Consider the following 25,179-nt stretch of genomic DNA (forward strand, 5'->3'; position numbering starts at 1 on the left):
CTACAGAACTTCATGCAAATATGAAGAGGGAAGAGGATAAGAGAAAAAAAAATAGTGTCAGGACGAGAAGTTGAACAGGAGAAGCATCCCTATGGGCGGGCGGGGGGGTTTGGGAAGAAAGTGGCAGAAGCGGGACTATCTATTAAAATAGAATGAGGAGTGATAACATGAGATCCGCATAAGTGACAAGGAAAATAGGAAAAAGGAAGGTTAGCTAGGAAAAGGCAGTCTGGGTGTGTTAGGGTCAGGAGTTTGAAAAGGGAAGAGGAGATCCATTCTGTACCACTCACAGAAAAGCTGCAAGAACTTCTAGACAGTCAAGATCCGCTCTCCTGATGAACTTCTAGCCCTTAGGGCAAATACCGTCAATAAGTTGTGTTTGCTGCCAAAATGTAATTATAAGTGCATAAACACACACAAACATGAGGAGGCCCTGCTGCAATAGAGTTTAACTCCCAGAGGCATATCTGATTTACAAAGTGCAGAATAAAGTAAACACACCAAGAAAGGCATTCTAGTAGATAGCACAGGAAGAACACAAAAAAAGAAGTGGTTTTCCAATAGAGCACACTATCTTCAAAGGCTTAGTCGATATATTTTCACAACAGGGCACATTTAACACTTAAAAGTAATTTTAACATGGGCATGACAGTAAGTGAACACCTACCTTTCCATCAGACTACATCTCAAAGACTACTTATAATTCATGTTCTTTTAATGCAAGCAAAGCACACTACATACTTGAGGAGCAGTTGCCCATTTATACTGGGTGTGCTTTTTACCCTGCAATTTTAAGGAATTTCTTTTCAATTTAGGCACAAACATTTCAGAATGATGCAGTTGAACTATCATTTCCATGCAGCCTACTCTGACTGTACACCTAGGATCACCTCGCATGTAAGGGGTCAGACCTAGTTTGTGACATGTAATGATGCACAGGAAAAACCACTTATGCCCAATATCATGACCGGGGTAAGACATGTAAACAAACATTGGTTCTGGGGGACTCATTTATATATACAACCAAACTCTCTCTATAGGTCTTCAGAATATATGAACCAATCAGGATTTATTAAGTGTGGCAAATCACCCGTGAGGGTCTTAAAGTGCTGGAGTTGCTTGCTGCTTCACGCGGCTCTGTTCATTCAAACAGCCATGTTTTGAGTCCTTTCCTGAATTCCCGAAGCGACGCTGCATTCCTGAGGTGCAGGGGAAAGTTGTTTCAATCTTTGGCTGCCAGGCCAGAGAAGGAGTGCCCTCAGTTGTTGGATCCGCGGTTCCAGGGGGTGTCTGTGAGGAAGAAGGACGTGGACCGCAGGAGTCTGGTGGGTCGGCGGAATATACTGCTCTATTTATTCACACACATACATATAAATGTCAGCAAATCAATTAAACCAATGAGACAATCCCCTCTTAAACTGTCAATGTTTCAACCTTCCTGTCAAATTCATAAGGGCCTCCTCAGGACAAAACATGCCGTCTGGTATTTCACCTCCAAGCAGTGTGCATTCCTCGGTGTGGGTTAAGGTAACAAAGTCGATGCCTGCATCAGTGCTCTTTGTGTGCAATAATAACAATATCTCTGCACGACAACAGGTTGTGTGTTCACAGAGCAGCGAGCCCCCTGCGTCTGTCGCACACTGCATTCAGAAACGAAATGTTGACAATTTTAGAGGGGATTGTCTGATGTTCAATTAAATTGCTGACAGGAACTTGTGAATGTATTCTGGACTATCTCTTGTTTACTAAACACTGAGACATCCCAGTGTATATATGTATAAATGTAAATACTGCACGCCACTGCAACTTTTAAGCACTGTGCCTCCTGCACTTTAATTGATTTTGCTGACATTTATATGTAGGTTTGTGAATAATCAGAACAGTGTAATCTGAAGAGCGACAGAGAGAACTGGGCTGTATGTATTTAGAAAAAGAGTCCCACAGAACCAATGTTCCGGGTCATGACATGGTCAGCATCAGACTACCTGAAATAAGATGAAGGCAGAATTATTGGGATGACAGTGTTTCATCAAGGATTAGGACAGAAGATAATCTATGGAATATCACATACACTGCAGTTGTCTGCGTAACCATAAGGCCACAGGTCTGAATTCCACTGGATGAACTATGCCACATCCATCAAGGTTCTGTATAAAGGCACAGACAAGGTAATGATGTGCATCAGGGCCTTAGTCTTCCACGGTTAAAAATAATCATGCATACAGGTATGTATAGCATTTGTAGTAGGCAAACTTTCCACAAACTAATAACACTTCTCGTCAAGGTTAAACCCCATAACCTATAAAGTAAACAAAGGGTCAACAGGACATACAAAACAATTTTCAAAGTATGTGGCTTTGCTAAACTGATTGAGATGGATGTGGTACACTGTAGGGATACACTATCAGACCGGATAGTAAGCACTAAGCACTCATGCAAGAGCAAACATGCAGCGCTAATCATGCTAGATCAGCTGGCGGTCTACATCACTCATACCAACCTACAATGAGTTTCCTGCTACAAAAGAACTCCGTGCATCCACCTGGGAGCACTCCGATCAGACAGAAAGAAGAACTTGCAAAGGGCATTCGCTTTACCCTCTGTAGTTTCTCACAAAGTCATGACCAGATGATAAACAACAAAGGGTCATATGCGCGAAACCTTTTTTGAAGCCACAAATGGCCTGATTCGCAAAATCATGCTGTTTGCCATCACATAAAAGGTTTTTTAAAATGTACAAAAGCCAAAATTGCGGTTCGGTAACCTGTTACCAAATTGCAATTTGGGTTTGCGAATCAGTATTTTAAAGGAGCATGTTTAGGGCGTTCCTTTCTTATACCATTCGCAATGGTATGTATGAATTGCGACAAGTTACGGTTGCAACACATTTTTATTTTTATTTTATTTTTTTACTGGCACCGTAAAGGAGGTGCTAACCATTTGCAAATAGGAAGGGGTCTTCATAGGATTCCTTCCCCTTTGTGAATGTTGATAAAAATATTTTTTAAGACCAGGCAGTGGTCTCACAGACCACTGCCTACTCTTTAAAAAAAAAAAAAAAAAAAAAAAAAAAAAAACCGAAACAAGTTTATTTTTTTTCCTTTTTAAATGCATCCTGTTTTCCTTAAAAGAAAACGGACTGCATAAAAAGAAATTGCTTTATTAGAAAGCAATCAGACATGGTGGTCTTCTGACCACAGCAGGCCACCATCCCTGTGCGGCTGCAATTCCTAATGAGTCGCAAATTAATTTTCATGAGGTAAGACAAATTGCGACCCACTAGGAATCGCTAAATGAAGCTGAATGCGTTTCATATATTAGGAATAGCAATTTCCTAATTGCATTTTGCAGACAATCACAATTAGGTAGTCGCTATTCCTAAAATGTGTGAATATGGCCCAAAGTTTTGTGGATATAAGTTGAAGCCACCAGGATATAAGGCACCAGGATAGAAGTCACTGTTTAGACATGGTCAGTGCACTATCCTGGCTAACTTAACATCTCTAAATGCCTGTCAAGCATTTATCAAGTGAGCCTTTTTATGGCGACCTCTCCCCTGCTCGATGCAGTCAACAGCCATGCCCCTGCCTAAGCACTTTTGGCCTGACCCAACTCTTATATGCGGACGACGTAGACCTATACAGCCTGACCAAAGTTACAGCCTGACCAAAGTTTGCCTTCAGTAACTGATCAACAAGCTGCATCAACATGCATTACAGAATAGCTTTGTCATCAACAGGAACAAAACCAAGGTGTTAACAGTCAGCAATGGAAATGGGAATCAAAAAAGTAACCTGTCACGTCTGCACTCACACCTTAGAGGTTGTAAACCTACATAAGTAGGTATGGCTGCTTTTGGATGACGGGGGAATAGGCAATTAAAAAGCTCCAAGCCATCAACAATAAGTGCAACGCCCTCATCACAGCATTCACTACTGTGCATAAGATGTTGAAAGGCCCAACATTAGACCCACTGCTGAAGCTCACACCGGTAAAAACTCTACCATCTCTGACATACAGCAGCAAGACTCTTCTGGGGCGCAGCTCGGCCTTAAGGGACAACCTCAAAGTAAAAACCTATTGCTATGTATTTAAGCTAACAAGGAATATCTCCCCTAGCCAAATTTGGCTGGAGTTTGGCCTTAAAAGGCAATCAATTGGGCAGCAGGGAGCAATAGTCAAGACCTGCTTCAAACTAAGGCAAGCTGCAATCAACACATCTTGTGGCTAGCAATCAGCAAGGAGGGCAGTGCCAGTAGCTTGAAAGATAATTTGGACCAGTCACTAAAGAACCTGCACCTTGAAAACCTCTGGGCATTGACACACTCATACACGGTCTTCAAAAAACTAGTGAAATCCGCAGCAGCAAACAAGTCATTCTTAAAGGATAAAGAGAACTTTGCTAAAAGAGGTCACGCTGGATGGTTATCAATAGTTACTCCTAAAGAATGCAAATGCTGTACTTGGCCTGTACATAACCGCTACATCTGAAACTTCACTTACTGCAATGTCGCCTGGGGCAAACAGCGAAAACCTGTAGCATCTAACTTGCATTTGCCCTGAGCTGGAATTCGTACATGCAGACAAGCGGTCATATCGTTTCTGGAGCCTGATGACCCCATACTAAACTGCTGTTTTATGAAATGTTCAAATAAACTTGAACCGAAACGGCCCAGTAACAGAGCGTGCAGCCCGGTGATACTACTACCGGGTCCTAGGAACATTTAATCATTTTTGTAAATTGTTGTCTTCCTGGAAGCCCTGTGTCCTCTTATATCAAAACTCAGTGATGTTTAAACATCTATGCTGTTCGGGGAAAGGTACCAACAAAAGACTGAAACTTTACAGGCCAGGATGGTAGCCGGAGATCAGCTTACCTAAACTCTATGCTATCCTGGCCCTGGGTCTGACATTATGGCTGTGGCCAATCGTGGGTTTCACAAGTATTTGTACCTATAGTTAAGTAGTGTCTTTGCTTATTCTCACCAGAAGCGAGCATGCTTTTGCATGTCTAATTTTAACTTCTGGCTACTAGCATGTTACTTTAGACCTTACAATGGGTGCTTCCAGGAAGAACCTGTGTACGGAACTAGCGGTGGTCTACCTGCACCCCACAGTACCATATCCTTAACAGCCATTGTTGGGTAAAAGGCTTAAGCAGGTGACGATGCTGGTCGGGTAAGCACCATTTCTATTTACCTTTGTGAACATGTGCACTTTAAACAGGTCAAGGGAAGGGGGTGGCTCGTAAGGCTCTTAGATGCAGACCAACTATCCTGCTATCTCACTTGCACTTTAATCAGCTGCACCTCTGCACTTTCAGTTAATAACCGTATCTCTGATGAAGGGCTTGTAAGAGGAGCATGGTGTCAGCTGTGTAACATTTTAAATACTCAACACATTCAAGGTACGGGCCCCTGTATGATACAGACTCACTCATGTGCCCTTTCCTACCCTTGGGCGCGAGCTGCATGCCTGCACTTTAGTCCAGGTCCTAGGGCATTGTCAAGGGGAGGCTTTTATTACTTAAAATCGATGTACAGGCATTGTCAGCTGTTTATTTTAAGGTCCTTTTATGAATCTTACGAATTTCTCCTATTATATGATTTTAATTCATCAAATGCAACTAAGGATACAGATCATAAAAAGATCACTTATCGCTGGGCACCACAGACTTCAAGACTCAGCGAGAGCCGGGGGCACCGGGTGGGAGGAGCCGCCGCTGGACTAGGCTCTGCTCCCCGCAGCCGCTTTTCTCACGCCGGCACCGCGCAGACCCCGGGGGTGCAATCGAAGTACTGTCTTCCCGGTAAGGAAATGATCGCCACTGGCCCCCGCCCTGCGAGCTAGAACCCGCTCCCACCCCAGCCAGGGGTGCCTGGGACTATTCTAAAGGCTGGGCTGTTTGGGGCTTCTTTCCTGAGGCATGCGGCTCCTTCTCACTGCGAGAGTCGGCAGTGTTGCTCGGTGCCTCTGTGTGAATTGTGGTCTGAGCGTGGACTGCCGAGCCTGCCTCTTCCTCCAGCACCTGGGGACCGATCGTGGGACAGGATCACAGAGGGTCAGGGCTGCGGAGATCTGCCAGTTCCACCGCATCCCGCTGTGGGGGACACGAAGCGCAGCCCAAGAAATCCACAAACTGCTGCCAGCGAGGAGCAGAATCGCACAAGCTACCTGCTGCCCGAGGTCCCTTTCTCCCCCGGACTTTCCCACTAGTTAGGAGTTGCCCGACTCCACTCGGCTCTCTTTCTCGCCAAGCAAATTCGTGCAACCAGGATTGGATTGAAGTGGGGAAGGAGAGGCTTTTTGCACGATTAGCACACACAATCTAAAATCAATCACCAGTCGAAAGCACTCAGATATTGTCTGTCAACCCAGGGGTGGCAGCAAGGATGACATTAACACGTGGAAGGAAAAAAGCAGCAAAGAGACAAAGGCTAGGCTCACCAGGGGAAGGTCAGCACGAGCAAAAAAGTGAATCTACCGAAAGGAAAGCACCCCCAAACCAGGCACAAACTAAGAAATCGCCCTGCAAATCTCCAAGCAAGGGAAAAAAGAAGGATATAAGATCACAGATTTCTTGCTCACTAAGAAGGAATCAAATACCACCAGCGCCTTAATGGATATAGCTCCTGTCGACGACTCCGAGACAACATGTGCAGCTGACATGAAGACAGCGCAGGACATCGAAAGGACCTGCGCGGACCTGGGAAAAATCAACACACCAATTCTCCAGCCAAATAAAACCGGCTTAACGAACAGCGCAGAAATTCACAGATGTTATCTAGATGATACTTTTTCCACTTTAAACCTCAGTAACTGAACAACTGGGGTGAGAGTCTGTGCTGCACTCCTTTTTCCAAACAACCCTCACAAGTAGAGAATGACAGACTGTATCATAATTGAGGAATTTCTGCTGATAGACCTTTCAGATACACCTCAGGGCACTCAGTTTGCAAACAACAAAACAAAACAAAAATGAGATCTACCTGTAGTACAAGCTCACCACGAAAAGATCTCCCATCTTGTAATACAACCACTACAACAACAACATTCGACACGCATGCATCCTCAGCTGTCATGGCAATGGAGCAACCAGAGGAACTTGAAGACTCACTAGACCACACAACGGGGGCTAAGGCACATGTAGAACCATCAACATCTGAAGACTCGTGGAAGGCCTTGCTAGCAACAATGGACGGGATATCAGCAGCCATCCAATTTCAAGAAGATAAGCAAGATACTCAGGTAGATTTACTCAACATCATGGCCATCCACATTGCGAGCAGACAACAAGCTACAATCTTTGAATGATCTGATAAAGAAGGCTCAAACCCACTCATACACTCAGCAGGTGACATGTCAGTGCTCCATCACAGGCGATAACTCACAAAGATCCCTGGATATCCTAAAAGAGGTAAAAAATCCAGACCCTTAGAACTGAAGAGCATCTTAGTAGTTGTGGCGAGAAGACCCCCAAAAACCAAACGAAGAAGGATAACCCACAGAACGCAAAGATATCCCATGAGGAAAGCAATACTATCAAGGATATTCATTTATCCGAACTGGGAATGTCTCAGAGCAACATAGAGGCCTTAGCACACAAGAAATGGCACCCCTCAAGGGTGGATCGAAGGATTCAATTCCCTGGGTGAATCATCCCTTACGAAACGGGAAAAGAAACGAAAAAGGAAGGCACAGAAAAAAACAAAGGGGGTCCAGCAAAGCTGTATATGGAAACCGTTTGCTAAATCAAATGGCACGCAGTCCAAGGAATCAGAAAGCACAGAAAAAAGAAACAAGATCTGCCAATCTAGACCGATCAGGGCAGAACGGCCAGCCAGTGAGGACAATTCCACGGGCGAACCAAGCACTTTTGTTAATCAATCAACATCACAGCAACAGTCTCCGAAAATCCCCCGTTCCAGCAACAAGCAGGGTAGCAGCCTTTTGCAAGGAGAGACGGCCTTAAGAGAATTCCAGGGAAATGGAACTATCATCAGGCAATGTCCAGAACAGGGAACTCAGCGGTCTACTGACAGGCAGGAAACTGGCAAAACCTGGGAACATAACCCTCAATGCACAAGCTCCTCACACAACATGACCGTAATAAATCAACCTGCAGGCAACAACAAACGGATATTAGATCATGGTTACCATCCTTGGTCAGATGATTGCACAAACAGCGTGGCACAAAAAAGAATCCCAGGACACCAGACAACGCAGGGCAATACGGCCCCAGAGGAAAATAAATTACTTTTCATCCCTTGCTATAACTCGAAGGGGGCATTTGACATTCTAAATAGAGGCACCATACTAAAGTTAATAAATGTGATTTTGCCCCTGGCTCACATTTCAACAACAGAATTGATGACCGTGGAGTTTACTCCACATCCAAACAATAAAGATAAAAGAGGCAACGCTGACATCCTGGGCCACGTCGGCCATTATTGATCAAATTTTAGCACACCAAGACACGTTTAGCGCATGGGGCATCGCCCTGCAAAAACTAGAACCGCCCAGGTACCCTAACCTTTTGGTACCGCAACAAAAGAAGGGCGGCTCAATCCTAAAAGGGGCCGTGGGAGTAGAAACCTCCCTAAGCAGTTGGGACCACATTACAATTGTAAAGCACCAAAGCATGTCCAATCCTGGCGTGCACCAACAGATCTTCATTGGTACTCCCTCAGTCAAACAGGCTGGAAGGCAAAATTTAAATAACAATTACAAATGGTCCTGACGAAAACCCAGAATATATCCAGATTTGTTCCTGGAACACGAACGGTTTAAAAAATCCGGTTACCGACAGGGCGGCTCTGAGTTTCCTTCAGCAGTTTGAAATCATCATGTTGCAGGAAACATGGTGCATGGAGCCAATACAAATTTCGGGTTATTCTGGGATAGACGTCTCTGCAAAACAACCTCAAAAACATGGACACCCCCAAGGGGGGCCTCAACGTATTGCTCCACAAAAATCAACTGGGTGATCAAACAGATCGACCTGGGAAATGACTGGCTGCTACCAATAAAATTGGAACATCAGGCACCAACAGAACTTTACTACTGATCAACGTATACGTACACCCTAACAAAGTCCAAAACAGTGGAAACATTGAAACATTGACCAATATTCTAAAAATGCCGCAGAAACAAAATAAGGACGCAGTCCTCATTTTATCTGGCGATTTCAACCTTGATTTGAGAAAAGGCAGCACAAAACACCCTAACGGAACATGCACATATATAAAATTTGAAACCCTGGGATTGCGCTGCCGGACACCTCTCCCTGAGGACGCCTCACCCGCGCAAGTAACCTTTTCAAGCAGCACAAAAAAATCCAACAACGACTTCACATTAATAAACGAAACCGCATTGCAACTGGTTTCAGCATTTAGGATTCAACAACGCACAGAGAGCGATCACTTTCCACAACTTATTAAGATCTGGAATTAATGGAATCGGCGCCCCACTGCTAATATCATAATTTCAGCCCCAGTGACTTATGATACAAAAAAAACTGAAATGGAAGGGGCCGGCCTCGACAAAGTAATGGAAGTAGTGTACCACAGTGCAGGCGCAACTAAAGAGCTCAAAAAATCACTAAGAGTGCAGGCACTAGAAGACCACCCCCAAGGAGAACGAGTAATCGCTTGGAAACATGTGTGTGATTCTTTAATAAATACATTTTCCATCAAAAAACGTCTCCCAATTGCAGTCAGAGTCAAAAAACAAAGTCAAGAGTTGCAAAGAAGAAAAGCCATGGTTCACCAGGACATTGCGCAATTTGAAAAATCAAGTCTCTAGAGAATCAAAAAAAGTCCTGAAGGATGTACACTGGGGGAGGAAATCTGATGACACAATGCTTGCTGAACTAAGAGCCAAATATAAGAAAAACTGCTGGATGGCAAAACAGAGTTATCACGAGGATCTGTGGACCAAGCTGCTCATGTCCAAGAAACAGAAAAATAACAAAAAGTTCTGGGAACTAATAAACGGACTAACTAAGGGACAAAATCGACACACAAATGCAGGTTTCGATGCAGCCACATGGGAAGCCCAAGTACAGACAATGTTCTCACTCCCAGAGCACCATGCGAAGGAGGAGGCCTCACAGATAGCCAATGACTCAAGTAAGATTAATTTTGGCTTCAGAGTGACAACGCAAACAGACTTAACTCTAAACGGAAACGAAGGAAAGCATGCACTAATGACCATTGACATAGAAATGCTGACAAGCCTTATTAAGAAACTAAAAATGGAAGGGGCAGCTGGTCAGAACGGCATTCCAAACGCCTTGTTTAGAGGAGACCCTTCATTCTGGGCGTATTATTTGGCGCTGCTTTTTAACGAGCTCCAAGGCACTACGGGTCTCCCAGATGCATGGAAAGGCAGCATTATTCACCCTATATACAAAGCAGGTAACCCCGCAAATCCTTCAAACTACAGGCTACTAGCATTAATAGACGTGGAAGCAAAACTGTACGCATCCTGCCTACTGCAACAACTAGCAGAATGGATTCATGAAAGACAGTTAATTCCACAATGCCAGACAGGTTTCAGAGCTGGTATGGGTGCTTCCACCAACCTGGCAACCCTGGCCCTGCTGGGAAACAAAGCCAGGCTTAAGAAAAAAAGGCTACTAGCGTGCTTTATTGATCTAAAGGCAGCTTTTGATTGCGTACCAAGAACCCGCCTATGGGAGAAATTGAAAGGGTGGGGCTTACCATGCAGCCTCCTTGGCGCAATGATGGACTTGTACACAGGTACTTGGGCACAAGTAAAAATTGGAGAGGGCAGCCACCTCACCAACAGAATATTAACAGCAAAAGGACTCAAACAAGGGTGTGTATTGGGTCCCACGCTGTTTAACTTATATGTTGCAGACCTAGTCGAGGCTCTAGCTCCCGTAAATAGCCACCCTCCAGTATTGGCCAAGAAAGGAATTGCATGGCTACAGTACGCAGACGACATAGTTCTACTCAGCCAAACACCTGTTGGGCTACAACATAGCATTGATGCATTTTACACATACATAACAATGCAAGGCCTAGAATTGAATTTGAGTAAAACTAAGGTTGTCCGCCTAGTTGACAGTAAGTTTAAATCTGCTTCATGGTTCATAAACGGATCCCGGGTGGAGGTTGCACCCACATATAAGTACTTGGGATTCACTATGGACCGCCTCCTGACTTTCAAGCCACAGCTTGCTGTTGCTCAAGCAAAAGCCCTCTCATTGACCTATGATTTTAAAGTTCTAAAACAAAAACTGAGCTGCCCTTCATACTCCCACCTGCTTTCTGTCATGGCAGCGCGGCTAATGCCCACCATCACTTATGGTGCCAAAATTATGCTGGGAAAGGAGGCAGTTTTTATCAATCTAGTCCAGACGAAGGCTTACAAAACAGTTTTTCGGATACCACGACCAGCATCTCCAGCTCAGGTTCGTTTAGAATGGGGTCTGAAAGACTATGAATTTCAGAGTAGATGTGCCTTCATTAAACTATGCTGGAGGTTGCGTGCAGCTGAGACTGGTACTCTAAACAACCTATGTTGGATGGAAATTGAGGAGCAACAGCGACACAATGATAAAAGCACCTGGGGTCATCACTTAAATAACTGCATTAAAGCACTAGGTTTGCTAGAAGCCTGGGACCAGAACCCGGACAAAAAGGAGTTTTTTCGGAAGGCAAACGCTGTCACTAAGAAGAAATCTTTAAATTCTTATAAACAAAAACTGGCAAGCAGACAGCACGCCTGGACTATAACAACATCGTACAAACTTTACGCGCACAGGAATACATAGCAGCAACCTTCAACCAGTCGCTGAAACATCGGTTCATGCTTTTCCGCTTTGGGTTGATGGAAACGAAGGCTATGGTCCCTTCATGGAGACAGCAGGATCTGACACATTCCTGTCGACTGTGTGGGTACAGACAAGAGTCACTAGAACACATTTTTTGTGCGTGCCCGGCTTTGCTAGGCCTCAGCATATTATATCTAAGAAACATTTTTAAGACACTGAACATACGCTCATGCAGACCAGCCATTATAAGCTGGCTTAGCGGACTTTCAATCCCGTTTTCCTGTCGAGGGACCAAATTCATGGTACAGGCTCAGAAAGAATTAGTGAATAAAGTTGAAGCCGAGTGTGCAAGGGCCATTATTTTATGATTAGTAAAGCTCCGAAAGTTTAATTCCAGCCAGGAAACAGCCCTAGGTACTACTTAGGATTCTCTCTCAGCTTCACTCATTTACTATTATAGTGTTCGTAAGGGAGTAAGAAAGTCCTAAAGTTAAGTTCTAGACCAAGGTTGGAATTAAGTGGAGAACATTTTAGCTATGCACAACTCTTTACCATGATATGTTTTAGTTTCAAATAAGCTTTTATGTTTTTATTATGGGCCTCTATTAACATAATGAGTAGGAAAAGTATCTATTATTATGCATTTTAGAATTGCGATGGTTTTAATTAACCGAGTCAATAAACTTGAAACAAGTGAGACATCGGCTTACAATCCCAAACTGTTCACAAATTACTCCCCCAAAAAAAGAACTTACATGCTTGGAAATTGTGAACTTCAAATGTGCAGAATCAGCGGCAGACTTCTCCAGAGCAAGAGCCCAAAATCTTTAAACTCTGCTCCTTTACTGTAAATGTCCTACATTTCAAACTCCTCACTTCACTGAGGTAAGAATGCAAACAGGCCAACTAAAGCTACAAAACCTTCAGTTGATGCTCTGGTGATGTAATGCCATCTGTATCTAACCATCAATTCAATCTTGACCATTGACTCCAATTTGTGCTTAGCTTAGCTTCAAATGTCATCACATTGGTGGCACGGGTATTTTTCCACGCCTAGCTTGTTAACGTCTTTTTGCTTCTCTCACCAGGGAAGGGAACACAACATGGGGGATGCAAGAGTGTACAAGGATGAGAATGTTTATAGCAGAGAAGGGTACTGCTCAGTCTTGGAATACACCTGGTGATATGGTCAATCTCTGTAAAGTTTTTCAACACCAAACCAGTATAGCCATCGCTTCAATTTCACAACTTACTCGAAGGGAAGGGGTTACTAGAATCTTCCTCTTAAGTTTTGTTTAAAGTACATAAGGGGAAGCTTGGCGCTGAGGCAGAAGGAACTCATTCCTGAGAGTGGGCGCATTGCTCAGGAAAATCAGTCCCATTGGGGAAATTCCTCTAGTCTTAGTTGTCACGGGTTCCTCAGCCGGACTTTGGCACAAGACAAGGATGATGTTGGATTCGATCCCCATGATGATGCATTTTTAATTCTTAATTATCTAGCTTTACTGTGTGCCTGCATACATATATATTCACTGCATACATATTCATTGTTGATATTTTGCATTTTCTCTGATTCTTATTATTCAACGGTTGTGACTATTTTGGTAGCTGCACGTGTTTTGCTGCATTCAAATTAAACGTTCATGTTAATATTTTTGTATAATCATATTTGAACCCTGGGAAGGGCCTTAATAAATTCATTAGTCAGACTAAGAGTGCTGCATTCTCTAGCCTTCTTCCCTCTTAGTTTGAAGCAAAGCAGAACAATTGATAACCTTTCAGTGATTCACAACCACACAACACCATCTGACCTAAAAGTACACACAACTGAACCCTGACAACTATGGACCCAATTACCTGTAAACCAGAGCACCAGCATTGACACATTTATCACTAGAAGCAGTTTTAACAGAAATGTCCACCGTAAAACAGCCACGTAGTGCACTAAAGTTGCAATAGCAATACCTGCTGCATGCCTTCCCTGCCTTTGAGGATCTCCACTTCCTGCTCCAGGCTCTCTAGCTCATCCAATGAGATGTTGATCCACCTCCGGAGATGCAGCAAATAGTACTCTCGAATCTTCTCTTCATCTGCTGTGCCACTCTCCACCATCTCTCTCATTGATGCCAGGCTGCTCTCTGCCTCCTTCCTCTGTGTGTACCTAGGCAAAGAAATGAAAGAAGGGATTTTTCAAGTTAACACAATCTACAACTTTTTCTGTGGAAGAATACTCCATGTGGTTTCAGTATTAATTGCAAACTGTGCTGTCATATATTACCAAGACTGGCCCGCCCGCCCAAGTCTGGTTTGGTCCACAATACACTAAAAAACTGCAACCTGACAAAACTGTTGAAAAAAATGAAGCAAGAGAGGAGATGGCAAAAAGCTACGAGATTAAAGACACTAATATCTTTACCGAAAACATCATGATTTTAGCCTCACTAAATTGAGTTTAAAGCCTGAAAACACTACCATTTATGGTTTAGCTGACACCAATAGTTAATGTTAATATTAAAAAATGTTACAAGCTGATAATCAAAGATTAAGCACAAAACACATTATCACTCGAGTTCAACAGCTCAACTAACCCATTTCAAACTTCTCTTAACACTGCAAGAGTCAACCTTCTTAGACAAAGATTTTCTTGCTTCAAATTCTCTTGGGGACAATCATAAAATTAACAGTGTTATGAGCAGCAGAAAGTAGTCGATGAAAACTATCAGAGCTCTGATATAATGCTAAACTCCCTCCGTTTATTAGGTCACTACAAGGCACCAAATGGGACAAATGGAATTTTATAGAGGACAAGTGAATTTAGAATCATAATGTTTCTTGGACAAACAGATATTTTACTAACTCCTATGCAGTATTCGTGTGTGTAAGGCAGTTACCACTGCGTAACTACTCCACAAAGGTGCATACACACTTGAAAATGTTATTTTTTAACTCTGCAGAAATATATTTTTCTGTGAAAATAAAACGCTTCTGCTACACCCAGATCAAAGTTGCAGTGTACCATCCCCATTGTACAGATTTACTCCCACACCCTTGAAAGGAGAAAACAGAAGACCATATCCAGAGTGGGAACGTGCCTACCAAATGTTTGCGAAAAGTCACAAACTCCAGGGTTTGTAGTGTTTCGGCAACTTTTCAAGGCACCGCCACCCTAGAACTCCCACTCCACAGCCCTAGAAAGAGTTTTCACATGTGAAATTGTATGTGTAAGTAAATGCGTGTTGAGTGTAAATTCACTTTTAGTGAATACAAAACACTAACTTACAGCAATAAAAAGTCACTTGAGCATCTAAACTCAATGTGTGTGCACAAATGGTTTTCAGAATTGTGTACTTTAGAGGATGTGTGTAGTTGTAGTAGACTGTGAAAGGCAAAATTGATGTAGTTGAAGATCCCAGGTACAGGCAAAATCTATAAAGATCTGTCTCTTCAATGCCACACATTCCATCTAACCCCAATCTAACAACCAAATAAATAAACTGCAGAAAATAAGTACAGCTCACCTTTCAATTTTGCCTTGTCTGTGTGTAGCCATGGCTACCAGATTAGGGTGTGGGGAAGTGAGTACAGAGGTTGTTTCACTTTCCTCTGCTCCTGGCTCGCTGGAGTTCTCCTTCATCTTTGGCAACTCAAACTTGGCAATGTTGTATTCCTTGCAGCGCTTTAAGAAGTCCAGAAAGTAGACCTGGGCTTTCTGCACATGCTCCAGGCGCTTACTAGGATTCACCTGCTTTAGAGTCAAGGCACCGAGCAATGCGGGCAAAAGGAGGTACTTGAGGTCTGTAGAGGCAATTTCTTCCAACTCTTCGTTACGGCTGAAAAGAAATCACACAGTAAGAATAGTGCAAATAAAGTCCAAATGTACTGGCAGCCCTTGGTGCCCTGCATCTTAAGTCTCATTGAAGCGGATACCCTCTGGGGGCTCCAGAACACTGGCTAAAGTGACTTTAACAGCCTTAAAATATATTTTTGTGGCCTCTGTACATCGTTCGAGCATCTCATCCCTGGAACTGCCCACCATAAATCTTAACAGAAGTGTTAATTAATCACGCATTCTCCAAAAAAACATAAAATCTATAGTTTTCAATAAACTTTGGGTACATGGTCAGCTACACTCTGGTAGACCCTGGGAGCAACAGTACTCTCTTTAGTGCAACAAACATATGTAACTAATTACCTGATTTTCAAACCAACAGCTGTCACCAGCACCATTTTTGTCATGACTTTTCTCATGTTTTTATACCTCCAAGCTCTCCTACTGAACATTTTCACCACCATTTCCATATGCCTCTGAATATTAAAAAAAACACATCTACAAATTGTTCCTCCTAAGTAGCTTGGAAACAATTCTGCTTGCCCAACCTTTAGCTCCTCTGTACAAGTTCAGCTCAGTTGTTAAGTTTTACTGTGGGACAGAGGATGACTCGGAAAAAATACAGCTGGATTTGTTCTTACAAATAAAATCTTTCAACATACGAAACACTCCTGTCATTTTGGTGTACAGTGTACACCAACCACTCGAAATTCAGATTTCTTCCTTCAGGCTGGGAATACAAACTTTCCTAAGTGAGTGATCAGAGCATCCCTTACAGCTCACTCTCTTCTAGGAGGCCATAGCAACTTTCCCACCCTCCAAACAAGTCAAATGCCTTCCAGTTTGACTACCTCACCCTTCTGGGTGACTACATAGCTAATCACCCTGTGCCTTAAAAAAAAACAAAATTGTGAACTTGTGTAATGGAACCTGCTGGTGCTTATGTCTAGGGCTTGAATGCCTTTGGGTCAAGTTCGCTTTATATAAAAACTGAAAAAGAAATGCATTAATCTATGTAACCAGTCAATTTGGTTACTGTTCAGGGCATTCTGAAAGTGTTACACATCTATTTTAGACATTATTTTAGTAAACTAGGCATGCAGTTATGCACTTTAGCACAGTTACATTTTATTCAGCATAGCTTTATTTTTCTAGCATTAGTCACATTTGCGGCAGTGTTTTATTTTCTCTATCCAGTTGTTCTTTCCCCCTTCTCAGTCCTATACACGTTAGAGAGAGATTCCAGACAGATGACCACGACTGCATGTCGATTGCTCAATGTCTTCGCTACAGCTGCTTGCCCAGACTGCTGAATCCCTGGCCTACATGGGGACGGTGTCTTTCTATACAACAGGCTTCCTTGCTCAGGTATCGGGATGATGTCTTCCCAGGAGCGGGGATACCTGAAGGGCTGATTAAGGCTTATCACGCTGTGCTCTAACATAGCTTAGGTAGGAAAGATATACATCACTCATAGTGACAGTACGGTGGGGCTGTTAGTAGATAGTAAAAGCCCACAGCACTCCATTGTTTTCAATGGAGCCCCAAGCATTCCAATGTTCTAATAAACCTTATTGAACTATACTCTGCTTCTGTTCGTCTTTGCCTGTGTGAGACTAATGTAACTGAGAGAAAGGGATGAGATTTGATCGACCATGATTCCCCTGAGTAGTTCTTTCTGTCATGTGCCCAGTTGCCACAATCATCCCCACTCTTGGGTGGAGACGAGGCACTGCTAGTTAGCCGGAAAACCTGGATTAGGCCGTCAGGTGTCACATGGTGTGGAATTGTACTCAGTACCCACAATCCAGCTGATTCTGCCGCCAAAATCCAGTAGGCTCATCAGGATAATGAGAACCTACGCGACAGAAGCGGACAACTTGGTTAACTTACACTGAACAAATTAACATTGGACAAATACATCCAGCGTAGATTTATAAAAGGAATGCTCATAACAGACAGTGTCCTGGCAGCATATAGTGACCAGGCGCTTCAAACAAAACCATAGTAGAGCATCAAATTAGCTACAATTCTAACAAAGAAAATGGGTGAATGGCCATTTTCACAATTTGTGTATTCTCAATTAGTATTCCTAACCTTTTGTAATCTGCGTCCCATAGGGTAGTGATTTAAAAAAAATAAACATTCTTCTCTGATCTTACCAATTATTCTGCAAGTCATCTGTTAATTAATTGGCCAGTTGAAACTGCTTTTATTCTGCTACTGGGAATTACTCATGCATGCACAACTGGGTTCATTTTTGTTCTGAATGCATCCTAATTAATGCCTGAGCAGGTGGGATGTTGCCATTGCAATAACTGCTTTATAATCAAGGGAGCTTGCACTGCTACTGCACCAACTGTACCAGTTCAGTGAGAGGGGAGCTTGCACTCGGTGGCTGCTTTGTAGCTGTTCTCTGTGTCATCTGTTCTATTTGTACAAGGGAAGCATTGTGGTTCCCTGTTCTGTCTATATCCCTCTGATTCTTCAAAAAGGTATTTCCCCATACAAGTGTGAATATGAAAGGCTTTGCCACTACATGTTTACCTTCTCATAAGTCAATCAATTCCTTCAAAGATCAAGGTCTAAACTATACCAAAAAAGATAATATTGTCTTTAAGATGGGATTTCATGATGCCAGAGGTTCTACTTTAAATGTTTGTAGCCTATCCGCTCCTCAAAATACAACAATCAGTTGAACCTCAACTCCATGGATGAGAAACAGGGGTGGCACCTCCTAACTGCAATTCACAAATTTTCTACCATGGACATGGACTACTTTTAATCTCAAGAGAGACCTGTGGCAGGAACAGGCAGCAAAAACATCCTGCATTTACACCAGTTTATTTTCTGTAGTTTGCGCTGCTTGCCCACCCTCCAGCAGCAAATATGATTGCAGTATTGCCAAGCAGTTGATTGAGGGACTAGAGGCAGGGCAAGAGATTGAACCTAGTAATGGGCAACTTTAGCTGCAGTGCTTGATTTTATAGGTAAAATGAAGATATAGTTATGTTTGCTTGGTAACTACTGCGGCTCAGCGTACACTTTCTTGTGTTCTGATAACATGGGAACCGTTTTTTCAGAACACCAGATTCTTGATTGTTGCATCCATGGATTCACTCATCTACTGAAGTGGGGCAAAAGGACATCTGAGTTTACCTCAGCAGTGGACTCGCCCCAACATACATTAGCGGAGAACTAAACATGCATGGGGCTCAAAAGTAGGTCTGTTTTGGAAGCAGTAAACCACCAGAAATGTGTGCATGTATTATTGTGTTCCACCGTCTTGTAGGGCCACGCAACAACTTGGTGATGAGGAGAGTCCCTAACATGTTGCCTGCTGCTGTCCGATTACACCGGAGCCACAACGCAGTCAACAATGTTGCCTGCGCGGTCGGCCCAACACCATCTACCTTACCCAGCAGTTTACTCTGAGCGGCACCCACGCCTCTTCTCACTCCAGCTGCAGCGCATCTCTCCACTGCAGAGATGAAATCTCAGCACACACAAAGGTGACTTTAATGGTTGTGGAATACACATCTGGGTCAGGATGACTGTGGGGCTGTATGTGAATTAATTCTAGACAGTCACGCAAAGGGAGCTGAGATGTGCCCTGCATATCCGGATGGGTCTTCCTGGGCTAGAGAAGTGGGAGGAGATGACACTTGCACCTGAATAGGGCTGTGCATGTCTTTACACAAAGCAGTCTCCAACCCCCTAGAGTGTGTCTGGGGTCAGGGCAGGGCCTTGTGCACTACAAAGACTTTCCTTTGAAGTCTGCCTACTTCAAAGGCAGAAATGAGTATAAGTATTGGGCCTCTGAGACCACAACTTCAGAACACTTCTGGACTGAGGACATTCTGCAAGGAAGAAGAACTAGACGCCATAGGAGGGACTGCCACTCTGCCTGTTGCTTTGATGGCCTGCTGCTTCGTCCTGGGAGTGAAAGGACTGAACTTTGCTTTCTACATCCTGCTTTCCAAGGTTCTCTAAGGGCTTGAACTGAGCTTGCCTCCTGTTAGAAGTCTCAGGGACATCAAGGACTTCACCTGCTAGCACCTGGGCTCTCTTGCTGAGAGCCCTGAATTTCCAAGTGGTGCCAAATCCAGTCACTGGGCCTTTGGGAGTGAGCTCTGGTGTAACCAAGAAGAAACCAAGTGCATAGACTCCAGAGTGACTTCTGACTCTGCACCGCCACTGGCTGCACCAGGGGCCGTGGTCCCAGCAGAGTGCAATTACTGTAACCGATGCCGCAGTCCAGACGCCGCTGCAGTGCTTCTGAAGTCCCACCACAGTGTGTGTTCTGAGCACCATGTCCCCGACACCCGACTCTGTCCCATCTGTGGCGTGATCGCGACACCACAAAGTCAATGCCTCGCTTCTTGACCTGCTGGATTCATCAACTCTGTTGGATCGCAAGGAACCAACACCTCGCAACAGCATCATCTCCCCTGCCTGGGAGTAAGGAACAGACGCCAACCCCCCGCTAGCAGTAAGGAATCGACACCTCACCTCCCTGACTCTGTGTAACATCTTTGCTACCTCACCGTTTTCAAAAGGTACTGTGCCTGGGGTCCGTGCGACCCCATGACTGGCTCGCACTCCCTTGTGAGTGGTGCCGGACTGTTGGGAACGACTCCATCAGTGACGCCGTGATAGCCCCAGCTGGAGCTATTATATTGAAGATTTAACCTTTTAAAATTTGTATCTTTGCTTGTGTATGTTGGATATTTGCCATTTTGGTCTACTTTTATTCAGATAAATATTGGCTATTTTTCTAAACCGGTGTGGAGTGTGTACAAATACTTTACACATTGCCTCTGAGATAAGCCTGGCTGCTTGTGCCAAGCTACCAATGAGGTGAGCAGGGGTTATCTTAGCTTTGAGGCTCCCTTACCCTGACTAGAGTGAGGGTCCCTACTTGGACAGAGTGCAAACCACTGCCAACTAGAGGCCCCATTTCTAACACCCATAGTGGCTGTGTGTGGTACCACTGCTACACTTTCGCCCTACTACCACTTTCCAATAACAATGCATGTGCAAAATTTCCAAATTCTTACAACCAGACTCTGGCAGGACCCCACACAACATTTGCAGTTTACAACCATGCTGTCCAGCACTGCTGCCATAATTCAGCCTTTTGACATGCTCACTGCTCCCTCCTCCACTGCTGCATGAATGCAATCCTGTGCTGCAAGGTTTGATAGCTACTTGGCTGCTAAAAAGAAATTGAATCTACTTCTAAACATCCTCTGCTCCTCCACATCGATGTTGATGAAGTCCACAAGATGTTTCACACCCAGACACCCTTGGTCATCGAGACGAGGCATGGGCTGATCATGCACCAAAAAATAGTAATGGCCTGCCAAGAAGATTAGTGTCTAGGACTAGACAGACAAGCACTGAGAGTGGATGGAGATCCTCATGACCACCATTCCTTAAATTATAAGCAATGTCCACACATGGCTACGAGCTCGCTACCAGGTGCCAGATGAGCTGTCCCTGGCCAAGCACAGGCTACTCCTCAGCGGAAGGCGATTGGTCATATCAAAAATTCCAATTCCTTACGCCCAAGGCTTCGAACACCACAGAGAACAATGAATTTTAAAAATAAAGATGAGAATCGCCATTAAGTGTCTTTTCCAAAATTTACTTTTAAGTAGATTACAATGTTGGCTCCGGTCTGTCATTATGAATACCTTGAACCCCTTAATCCCCCTCTACCATCTTCTCGGAAGAGTTACTGAATGCTCCATGGATCAGAACCAGCATGGAATTTGCGAGTCATCTTCTGGTCGCAGTAGACGACTAACTACGCCACATCTACAAGTGGTAATAGCTAAAGTGGAGGAAGTGCTTGCAACACACAGGTTTCCCCAAAACGTCTGCACCAACAACGGCTCACAGAATCAAAGTAACAAGTTAAGCCAATACCTCACATAGATGAATGTTACGCATAAAAAGTGACTCTACTTTGGCCTCAGGCCAGTGACAAAGCCGAAAGATTTATGTGCATACTTAAAGCAATTAAAAAATAAGTAGAGAAGAACAACCTGGAGTGGGCTTCGTACAAGTTTCTTAGAGAGTATTGCACAAGGAGAGGAGAGAAGAAGCGAACCAACTAGTAAGTTGCCAAAGACGAGCCAAGGAGAGGAACATAAGGTTCAGCAATTTTGTGCTGCAGAAACAATGATTAGTAGCAAGTGCAAGCAATAGTGTGACTCCACTCTGGGGACAGTAACTCAGGTAAAGAAAAACAATGTATCAGTACACCAAGAAAACACTCATTGTCTCTTTAGTCCAATCTAACACAGCCTAATATACTTAAGCTTACGTCCACATATTGACATTAAAAGGACAGCCCCATGTTGGTCTTCAACATCCATAGGGAGCTGTCAAAATGGCAGGTGCGTCATCAAGAACAATGTCAGCCTACAATGGAAAGCTCAATGGTAAATATAAGAACAATAACACAAAATATCCACTTACAACGGAAGCGTCCATGTTTTATCAGCAGTTTACAGAGAGAAGGAATCTTAACACTTTCCAATACGGATATTACTTCAATTGAAAAAGCAAACTCTAGAAAATAAATGACTTGAGATAGGAATTATCACAGTGTTCACAACGCTAGATCTGCTCTGCTTTTACATTCTTCATGCCAGCAGCCCTGTTGTCTGGAATGGTTCGGTCTCTTCAGAACCCAGGTTAGGGAATGGACATTATAATGCTGGCTGTGCATAAGCAGTTTAGGAGCATTACAGTAGTTGCAGAAATGTAGTTCATTACTAACCCGGCCAATTGACACGCACCATGTGACAGAACATAAAAATTCTTAAATCATTCCCACACTGGACATTTTGTCACGCAATTTGGAGAGTTCCTCCAAGGACAGCAGGATTTGTTCTTTGTTTAAACCCAGTGGAAAAAAGTTGTCAGTACACCTTCAATAAACATCTGCAGCCCATACAGATAATAAAGGGTTGATGAGAGGATGAAACTGTTGCCATGGTTACATCTCCAAATAGTGTTCACTTTTTACGAGGCTCATGGTGTGGTGTACCTGCTTTCTGCAGACACATGTAATTTTTAGCTCAATGACAGCCTGTTGCCTGTGAGCAGCACTGCTTCAGTGCAAACGAAAAAAATTGCACAAAAATAAAGTTGCACTTACTTCTAGGGCAGCGATACTCAAAGTGCAGCCCTCCTGACCTTTCCATGCAGCCCCCTGCTCAGTAGCAGCAATGGGCTGCTGCTTTATCTCAGCACTAACACTGAGAAAGGAGTTAAATAAAAAGACAAGCCTTTATTTAAAGGTTAATTGAAGTTAAAGAAAGGAAGCAACTAGGTTATCCTGCACCAGCTAACTTTAAAAATAAATGTGTTTCTAAAGGCACCTTGCAGTAAAAGTGTAAAAATGCGGTAAGGTCTTTAAAATTCCAAAGAGTATTTCATTAACATGCAGAACTGTTTCACCTTAGTACATCACATTATATTATATTGGTGCATTGAGAAGTGTTTTTTTTTTAAGCAATAGTGTTCAAACATTCACCCCCCCCCCCCCCCCACCCCCCCCTCAACCCTGACAATGTCAACAGTGAACTAAAATGCAAGTCCATTGTTAAGTGCATTGTTTGGGCTGGGTTCATATTATACATAAAAAACACAAAAGTTTAATAACTCAAACACAGGAGATTTTGCACAATCAGATGTCCTGTATTTCGGCATCCTTTTATATATAACGAAGAAGAAAAAAAGAGGGAATGTGAAATCAAACTATTACCTAGGATCTCACAATTTGGTAAAGTGGAGAAGCTGGGATTAATCTCAGGTTTTCTGCAATTCAGCCTCAGGATATATATGCTCTGCTTTTTCTACACCCACCTTATCAGCACCCCCTCTCCCGATAGCCATCCTGCTGGTACCAATGAAGCCCTCCGTCACACCACAGACAAAACCTTTTAGTCTCTGGAATAATGTTTGTGAGTACCCATATTCTAGAGCTTCGTGTTGTGCTAATAAGTATACTTTCTGATATCGGTCTTACTATACGGGATTTTCTGTGTGCTTTAATCATAATTAAGTTTCACTTTCACACAGAAAACGCATGGGATGTCACTCATAAGCTCGCATAATTGTTGGCAATGTCACACACATGCAATCTGAAAACTAGTCTAGTGGCTATTAAGTGTCACTCAAAATGTCACTAATAAGGCACTGATATGAACCCATAACCACACTGAGAACATGCAAAAGGACCTCAAATTCAAACCAAAATGTATGTACTCGTGAAAATACAGGGAGTCTCCCAGAAACACAACATTGAAATCACAGCCAGAAGAGGAATGGCGACTAGGGGTAACCCGGAGCTCTCCTCCCAGCAGCTCCTATGGCACTCAATTACACGAGCAGGTAATGAAATGCTGCGCTTGATTAGCAGCAGCGGCATGGTTTCACAGCTGCACCTGCCCGGGCCGGCCGCCGCCCCCTCCGCACCTGAACAACTCGAGCTCCGAGGCCATGCGCGTCGCCTGCTCCAGCTTCGCCAGGCCCAGCTTCACCCGCTGCTGCAGCGGCCCGGAGCCCGCGGGCTCGTTGCTGCCTTCCACGGCCTCCAGCAGCCGCCAGCCCGACTGCAGCAGCTCGGCCAGCTTCGGGGGCTCCGACTCTTCGGCCGCGACCGGCGGGGGCGAGGACAGCTCCGCCGCCATCTTACAGAGGGCGGAAGGCGGAAGTGCGGTGATTTGGACCATCGGAGCGTCCGTAGGGTCACGCTAAGGGCGCCATATTAGTTAAGGTAATAGTAACACTGACGGTAACCAGAGGTCTCGCGGCTTGTGAACCGCGCCATCTTGGTTAAGGGATCGCGAACTTTGTGATTCCCAGGGGGGCACCAAACTCTGGCCAAAATAAATATTATACAGATAACATGCCTTCGTTTTAAGCAGAAGCATGTTATTGCAGTTTTAAAAAGGTAACAGTACTTAACTGCAATGTTTAATAGGTTTAGACATATTTAAACATTGCTATCTTTCTAAATAATTGTAAAAAATTCTGAGGGGGGGCCCAATTATTTTTATTTTTCAACTGGGGGAGCTCGGCGTTAAAAAGTTTGAAGACCACTGATCTATGTTTTTTTTTTTTTTTTTTTTTTTAAAGTAAATAGACATTTAAAAACAGGGGTGAGGCAAGACACTCTCGGATTTGGTTCTAAGAGGCCGACTGACCAGAGCCAAAAATATTTGGCATATGACTCAAGCAACAAACATCATGAAAAAGTATATTTAAAATAAATAAAAAAAACATTCTTTAACATGCAAAAAAGTATAATTTTAATACATTAGATTATATCTTCATTGAGAAGAATTTAGAGGGTAGAAGTCAATTGACAAGTTCACCTTTAATGTAGCCTAGATGCCTAATATAAATGGATAGTCTATTAACTCGAACATGCACATTGGAAACGCACTATAGTGCGATAAGATGTTGCTGGTGTCAACACTATAATGGAATAATTAGGAGGACCAAGACATAGCGTCAAAACTGC

The 25,179-nt window shown here is 43.6% G+C and overlaps 1 protein-coding gene across 1 annotated transcript in view; it reads right to left on the bottom strand.

Annotated features, from left to right (window-relative positions):
* IGBP1 (immunoglobulin binding protein 1) overlaps nt 1–24,400 on the bottom strand; it is a 45,577-nt gene extending 21,177 nt beyond the window's left edge. Inside the window, exons 1-3 of the mRNA XM_069209891.1 lie at nt 24,129–24,400; nt 15,322–15,633; nt 13,769–13,964 (exon numbers count right to left, since the gene is read on the bottom strand). Coding sequence (XP_069065992.1) covers nt 13,769–13,964; nt 15,322–15,633; nt 24,129–24,385 — 765 coding nt within the window. The 5' untranslated portion in view covers nt 24,386–24,400. The remainder of the gene's footprint in view (nt 1–13,768; nt 13,965–15,321; nt 15,634–24,128) is intronic.
* Between the last annotated feature and the right edge of the window lie 779 nt (nt 24,401–25,179).

Source organism: Pleurodeles waltl, chromosome 2_1 (genome assembly GCF_031143425.1).
Source record: "Pleurodeles waltl isolate 20211129_DDA chromosome 2_1, aPleWal1.hap1.20221129, whole genome shotgun sequence".
Lineage (NCBI taxonomy): Eukaryota > Metazoa > Chordata > Amphibia > Caudata > Salamandridae > Pleurodeles > Pleurodeles waltl.